The sequence below is a fragment of the Cryptotermes secundus genome, unplaced genomic scaffold (genome assembly GCF_002891405.2).
Source record: "Cryptotermes secundus unplaced genomic scaffold, Csec_1.0 scaffold250, whole genome shotgun sequence".
Lineage (NCBI taxonomy): Eukaryota > Metazoa > Arthropoda > Insecta > Blattodea > Kalotermitidae > Cryptotermes > Cryptotermes secundus.
In genome coordinates this window covers 2,793,050-2,801,127 of record NW_019738873.1, presented here as the reverse complement: position 1 = coordinate 2,801,127, position 8,078 = coordinate 2,793,050, and the positions used below count along the sequence as shown (strand labels likewise).

The following is an 8,078-nucleotide window of genomic DNA, read 5'->3' as shown; positions in this document are numbered from 1 at the left end:
ATGCAGGCCACATAGAAAACACCGTGTCCAGCAGTTCTTCTCTTGTTGTATTGTATTCTTTGCTTTGGGAATGTGTTTACTGAGCTTTTGTGTAAATTCCTTGTTTCGTGATCACCTTGCTGTGTGTGTATCACTCCTTGACTCCAGATAGCGAGAAAAGTGGAGGTGGAAGAGACAGCCAATACAATACAGTGTAAATGTACGTGACGTGATATGATGCCCGTAAGTCATAATAGTGCAGGTGAGACTTCAAGTGGTGGTCCAGATGTTATAAAAAGAGCTGCAGCATTAACTGTAAAAGAATGTGAGAGTTGTGCAAGGCTGAAATTAGAATTGAATATTATTACATCTGAACTCGAATCTGCTATTGAAATCATTGGTATTCTAAAAGGAGAGCTTGGTATTACCGATATAGAGGATAAGAAGGATGATAAGAAAAACTCAACCATAGAACACAACAAAGGTCCTGAACTCGACATACTTCAAGGAGAAAGAAACGGGACTCTGGAGCGAGTGAATCAACATAAAGAGAAGATGGATAAGATAAGGGACTAGAGTGAAATACCCATGTGAATTTACAGTCGTTTGGATGCTCTGACTAACCTCAATGAAACAATGAAATCAACTGTTTTAGTAAATGAAAAGACTTCTAATTCTAGTGAAATACATAATAAGAAGACAAAGATTCAATCTTAATAGTAAGAAAAAAAAACACTGTTGAAATATATACCGGTGATAGTGAATGGTGAAATAGTAAATAACAACCGTGATAACATAGTGCAATACCCAGGCTTTGTTCATAATAGTCTAAAGAAAATAATTATATCATGTTAATATAATAAATAATTAATTATGATCAGGAAAGTATGTCCAGTGTAACATGCACTAAGTTCCTTGGTTTGATTATTGATGATGTACTTGTATTATCTTGGAAACAGCATATTGACCTAGTGATCAGTAGATTATCCTCTGCGTGCTATGCATTCCAAAATATAAAACATAATGTATCATTTGCAACGTTAAGGCCAATCAATTTTGCTTATGTACACTACATTATGAGTTATGGCATGATCTTCTGGGGTGGCTCCTCTCATGCCAGGAAAGTGTTTATCTTGCAAAAGAAAATTATTATTACCAAAACAAACACTAAACCTAGAGATTCTTGCCGGGATATTTTAAAGAAATTGGAAATTATGGCGTTATATTCACAGTATATACATACTCATTACTTTTTACATAATTAATAATAAACATTTATTTAACTTTAATAATGAGATTCATAAATATACAACTAGATCCCAAAGTAATTTACATGTACCTAGTGTTAATACTTCAAAATTTGATAAAGGAGTCTATATAACAGGTATTGAAGTGTTCAGTCATCTTCCACAATCAATGAAGATGTTGGTCAGTGATGAGAAAACCTTTATATTTACATTAAAGTGGTCTTTATGTCATCATTCTTTTGTCTCTATAAACGAATACTTTCAATATAAAGAAGACAAAGGATTGTAATCCAGATATTATCTTGAATTGTTTGTTACGTTGATTTTACACATGATGAATTACCCACTGACTAGTAGCTCGGCATTTAAGGGTATAAATTTTATGGTAGTATGGTAATGTATCAGACCATCTGTTTTAAATAACATATGACTGTATACAATGAAGATGGTCATGAATGGTTTACTGACAGCTCATTTCTTTTTATCCTGTAGAGGAATATGTTAATTAATAGTTTTCAAATTTTAAGGTTCTTGCTATGAGATGACTGATTGTATATACTGAATTCTTGTTATATATTCTAATTTTTAAATCCTGGTGAAATGTATTATATTTGGACTATTAAATTATGTATTTGTAGTTATGTTATGGAGATAATTGCATCAAACTTTTATATTATTAATAGGTCTTATATATTAATTTATGATTGTGACAGCAATAATCGTATATCTGCATAAATTTGATCATATTTCAATATTTTATGTACAAATTTTGTATTGTGCTGTATTGCATATTGATGGGTCCATTGTTTTTATGTATGTGTTTATGTGTTTTGACATGTTTTATATCCTATGGCATGCATGATCTGTGTAGTTTAAAATAAAGTGAAACTGAAAGACAAGCACCTCATTGATGGCCAATCTTAGGGAACAACTCAGTAATTAGGCGTTCAAACTCCTCAGTTTCTGTATGCTACAGCTGTCTTTTAACAATGGTTCTGACCAGAGAGTTGTCCTCTTCCGGACTGTAGAGAAAACTTTTCCTCCAAGGGTTTATCTGTTGTAAGCCTACTTTCCTTGTGTGTCTGTGTGTATATCGTTCCTATCATTGGTAGGCATCGGCTCTGTTGCTAGGTTAAAGCAACATTGGTAAACACATTCCTGTCACAGTGAACTCATCTGCAAGAATAGAATAGTTATTGGATGTGTTGTTTTTTATGTGGTTCATGTCACATCAGAGAAAACAGGTGAAAAATATCTTCCCAGAATTTCTTGTGTGGGATGTGAATGTGTAGCCATGATAGGTACAGCATTGTTTGTTTTCCAGAACCTTGCAGATTCAGTGGAAGCACGAAGTCTCTGTAGTGAGATACATGCAGCATCTTCTCATGATGCAAGTCAGGTCAACAGTGTAAAAGCTGAGGAAGTGTCAGATGCAGAAGAAGAGAAGTATCCTGTGCCAATAACATTTCAAAGAATAAAGGCTGAACCTGAGGTGAGCTGTGTCTCTGTGTCCATGTTAAGTGATTTTCAGAAATAAGGTATTCCCCATTTTAAGAACACTTCATTTGCCATGACCCGAACAAAGTAAGGAAGGCGGTAAGTTTGTCTGCAAAGATGGAAATAATAGAAAGGATTTGAGGAGGACAATATTATGGCATATTGATCTGTTGCTAGGCTACGATCTCAAAATAAGCAACTATTCAACAGCCATTACAAAGTAACAGCTCTGCAAACAAGTATGTTTCCACAGCAACTGAGTCAGTGCAACCAAGGAACAGTGTTTCCCATGCATTCCATGCTGAGATGTTATAAACAGGGTCAGTTAACTGTTGGAGTTAACCCTACGTGGAGGCGGGTTTGAGTACCTCCACCATATGTTATGTAAGGACTATAAGTGCAAATGTTCAGTTGGAAAAAGAAAATACTGGTCATGTCCGCAATTTTCCTGTGTCGAATTCTTTATTTGTCGCTTGTTTCGGTCCCTATGCCTTTTGTTCTTTGGTTCTCTGACCGGCATTACTTCGGCGTCTTCTACGGGTACCTCTCGTAATTCTGCCGCCTCAGGTTTCCTGTTTGCTGAGGTCGGCTCTTCTGAATGTGCCTCCATTTCTTGGCAGGCCATCGTCTCTCTGACTGGTAACACCATGGGGACCTCTTCTTATGCCATCCTTGCTCTGATTGCTTCAATTTTATGTTGGAATGTCTCATCCAACTCTGACGGCATAGATCGCATTTCCGCCTTTATTTCTTCCTTGTCGGCAACCGCCTTTTCTTGATTGGCGTCTAATTTGGCCATTAAATCTTGTTTGTCTTTTCTTCTACTGGCCTCCGTCTTTTCTTGGTAGGATTTCATGTTGGCATCCATTTTTGCCAGCATTTCTTCTTTGTCGGTTTTTCTATCGGCCGACGCCTTTTCTTGGTAGGCGTCTAGTTTTGTCAGCATGATGTCGGTTTGTTTTTGGTTGAGGTCTAATCTTGCCAGGAAGTCTTCTCAGTCTTTTTTCCTACATTCCTCCATCTCTTCCTTCTCTTTCCTTCTCTCTTCCTCCCTATCGGCTTTCAGTCTGGCCACCATTTGCTTCTGGGCGAACAACAGACGTTCCATCATCTTTTCCATGTCCATGTTGTAGCAGTAAAATACTCGATGCACAACAATCTGTTTGTGGCGTGTTCAAGTTCGTAAAACAATTCTGACACCAAATTGTCACGTGTCTTGTGTTCGAATCTCGTTGATCACGTGTGTAAGTCCAAATCCCACTTCTGACACCAGTTGTCACGTATTGGGTGTATAACGCGACAAATAACTTCACGCCGTATTTGATATAGCGAATTTTATTTCACATTCGCACTTACAATCACCCAAATTACAGATTCGCAATCACAGCTATCTGCAGTATCACAAATACTACACTTCAAATGCCAGAATGCAACTGACTGGTTGCTGGCTAACTCAGAACTCTCTCAGAACTAACTTGTAGGTAGCTGCCTTGAGAACTGTTGATAACACACTCTCGCTTGACAACTACTGATCTCTGCGACTGCCACAGTACAACTCAACTCGTCGACTGCTACGTTACAACTAACTACTCGCAAGCAGCGCAGCTCTCTTATATGTAGGGGCTGTGTGGGCGTGTTACATAACAACGCTATTACCTCCAGCCGTCTTACGTCACCGCGCATTGCGTGTTACGTTACCGAGTGGAGGGGGGGANAAATTGTCACGTGTCTTGAGTTCGAATCTCGTTGATCACGTGTGTAAGTCCAAATCCCACTTCTGACACCAGTTGTCACGATGTCACAATATCTTCCCAGAATTTCTTGTGTGGGATGTGAATGTGTAGCCGTGATAGGTACAGCATTGTTTGTTTTACAGAACCTTGCAGATTCAGTGGAAGCACGAAGTCTCTGTAGTGAGATACATCCGGCTTCTCATGATGCAAGTGAGGCCAACAGTTTAAAAGCTGAGGAAGTGTCAGATGCAGAAGAAGAGAAGTGTCCTGTGCCAATAACATTTCAAAGAATAAAGGCTGAACCTGAGGTGAGCTGTGTCTCTGTGTCCATGTTAAGTGATTTTCAGAAATGAGGTATCCCCCATTTTAAGTACACTTCATTTACCATGACCCGAACAAAGTAAGGAAGGTGGTAAGTTTGTCTGGAAAGATGGAAATAATAGAAGGGATTTGAGGAGGACAATATTATGACATATTGATGTGTTGCTGGGCTACGATCGCAAAATAAGCAACTATTCAACAGTCATTGCTAAGTAACAGCTCTGCAAACAAGTATGTTTCCACAGCAGCTGTTTCAGTGCAACCAAGGAACAGTGTTTCCCATGCATTCCGTGCTGAGATATTATAAACAGGGTCAGTTAACTGTTGGAGTTAACTCTATGTGGAGGCAGGTTTAAGTACCTCCACCATATGTTATGTAAGCACTATAAGTGCAAATGTTCAGTTGGAAAAAGAAAATACTGGTCATGTTTCTCAAGGGACTTGTGCCAGGATGAACTGATTGGTGGTAAACCACCAGTCTTTAAATTGGCTCTAATTCTGACCCTTACTCTGACTGTGTTGGAGTTAGAGAGTGATTTAGAGGACTGTTGTGGTTCACTCATTGTTTGCTGTTGCTGTTAGACACTGGTAGCTGAGTACAAGGAGGGTTCAGGATCCCAGAGGAAAAGGTATGTCTAGTTTTGGAATCTGCTACCAAGCAGTGGCTAGTGAAGAAGTGACTGTGGACACTAGTGTGTGAGTCATAGTGAACTGTAAAATGTAGACATGTACTGTACCAAAGAGTCCAATCCAGCCACCAATCTGAAACCCGTCTCTAGGTACACTCCATAAAAGTGTGACAATATGCATGATAATGAAGCTGCTTTATTTTGTTGCATCGGCTATGTGAGAATAATTGTATTTTAAAAGCATATGTTTTATTTCCCAATAAATATCGTAAACTGGTACAACTGTTTTTATTTTAATGCTTATTTATGACTAAACATATGGTAAAGATGGTGAGGGCCTTCTCTGGAACTCACACTTTGAACAGTTTTCATAGGGTGAATTGCCTTTGTGAAATGGGGGAGACCTGTTTTTCTTTCATATCTCATGTGTTGGTCTCTGCACAGGAAATAACTCTGCTGTGGTCCCTGGATTTTGAAGAGTATTTTCTGAAATGTGAGCATGATTGCTGTCTGTTGAATGTTGCTTGCGGTGTACCACTTCTGTTTTCTCTTAAGGAAATCTAATATACTTGAAATTCAATACAGCAAAACCTACCTTAAACAGACCCTTTATTAAACGGAATTTGTCTTAAACAGAAATATTTTCAGGTCCTGTGACTTTGGGGCTGAAGAATATGTTGTGTATTAAAGGGAAACGGAAATCATAATAAGCCTTTATAAGGAAAATTTCCGGTCTTCCAGAGTGCATTGTTTGGAAGAATTTTAGGCATCCTATACATTCTACAGAATTTTGTTTTCTCTGACTCCTTCAAATCAATTTTTAACATTGCTACACTACCTGCACTGAAATTCAACTGAAGTATTTGCCCCTGTAATGGCGCAGGGGTTATGTACAAGTAGATATGTTTTTTTTGGGGTAAATTTGGAATAAGTATATCTAGACCTTTAGATTAAGAAACAGAAATGATGAAACACACCAGGAAGCTTGGGTTTGCAAAAGAAGAGTAACAGGCTATAGCTTAGTAATCAGAATGCTAGCACAACTGCATAATAACGCTGACATTGAGGAAGAAGCTATATGAAGTAGGTCATAAACACTATGGCAGGATGAAAACACTGAGTCGTAGAAGGCGGTAGACCCGAAAGAGTCAACCCCTTCTCGATAAACAGCCATTGAGTGGGCCACACTGACCCGAATTTACGTCAGAATGGGCGGGCTAATACACCCCGGAACCCAACCAATCAACAAAAAGAGGGTACATAAACCCTAGTGGAATCAATCAAAAATCTTTTGACTTTTTAATATTATGAAGTTACATAGAGTTCAGCCGGAGGCTATCGCCGAGAGAGCGATGGCAGTGAGTGGGCGTTGGTTGGTGATGGTGAGCATCTATTTCTTCAGCTCAAGTAAGTGAACCAACTTCATATAGCCGTGAACAATAAGTGTGATAATTTTAAAGTGCAACCCCGAAGAGAGAAAGTGCTAACCAGATGGACTAGGTTCTCTAAGAGCTACAGAGGCGTAGAATACCCGACAGCGGGGTGACCGGAGATAGAACTAATGTGGTGCTACAAGGTCATCATCAAATGTAATACGAACCGACGAACATCGGCAAAGTGTGTATATAGTATGTATATAGCGACATAATGAAATAGATAGGATAGGCATGAGCTGTGATATTAATTCAACCTAGCATTTCTTTAAGTGTTACCCCCTTCCCTGACGACTCCAGCCCCTCCCAAAGCTTCGGCGAATTGCAAGTTAAGCCAGGACTTGTGACGTAATCAATGATACGTTTACTAGAGTTTTCTTGACATAACAAGGTGGTGGCAGCATACTAAACCGGGTGACAGAGCGGGATACCCCCACACCCCCTGTCACCACAGCGTAACAGTGGAAACAGCGTTGAGATAACCAACCCACCCTGTGATAAGTACGTAAGGGCATAACAGTGGTGTAGCAGCGGCGTAACAATGGTGGCAGTGGTGGGATACCTCCACGCCCCTGCCACCACGGCATAAAAGCCTCTTCCATGAATTTAACTCAGTAAGGGCTCTGGGCCTGCATTTTTACTTTAGTCTAGCAGTTGTCTTCATTGCTACAAAGACAGGAGTTGTGCTTGATCTTAACAGCAGAGTAAAAGTGATTCATGCGAGTGAGCGAGATAAATTGTCTGTTAAGCAAATCATGAAGATGTTTAACATCAGAAAAACTCAAGTGTATGAGATTCCAAAGAAGAAGACGGACATTTTGAAGGGGTGGGGAAATTGTACTAATGGAAAAATGGAAAGAGAACTGCAAATGAAGACTTTAATGAAATAGTGTGGGAGTGGTTTGTCAGTGTCAGGGCTAGACATCACCACGTGTCGGCTCCTATTGTACAGGAATATGCTAAAAATGATGCTCTAAAACTGGGGAAGGCTGAATTCAAAGCGTGTAACAGATGGTTGGAGAGTTTTCACAAGACGTCAGGTAGTATTTATGAACTTTGTGGTGAATCAGGTGATGTAAATAGTGAGACCATTGAGGAGTGGGTAGCTAAATTGCCATCCATAATGAACGGATTTGAACCTGAAAACATGGCAAATGGTGATGGAACTGGACTCTTCTTCCGCGAGCCACCGAATAAATCACCGTGTCTGAAAGGTGAATAATGTTCGGAAGGAAAACT

General features: G+C 39.4%; 1 protein-coding gene across 5 annotated transcripts in view; it reads left to right on the top strand.

Moving 5' to 3' along the window:
- Positions 1-8,078, top strand: part of LOC111871118 (zinc finger protein 271-like) — a 19,535-nt gene that overhangs the window by 1,715 nt on the left and 9,742 nt on the right. For 3 of the 5 annotated variants that reach the window (XM_033754116.1, XM_033754115.1, XM_023863952.2), the window contains exons 2-3: positions 2,551-2,718; positions 4,600-4,764. In XM_033754116.1, coding sequence (XP_033610007.1) covers positions 2,551-2,718; positions 4,600-4,764 — 333 coding nt within the window. The remainder of the gene's footprint in view (positions 1-2,550; positions 2,719-4,599; positions 4,765-8,078) is intronic. The other 2 variants (XM_023863954.2, XM_023863953.2) reach the window with 2 other exon arrangements.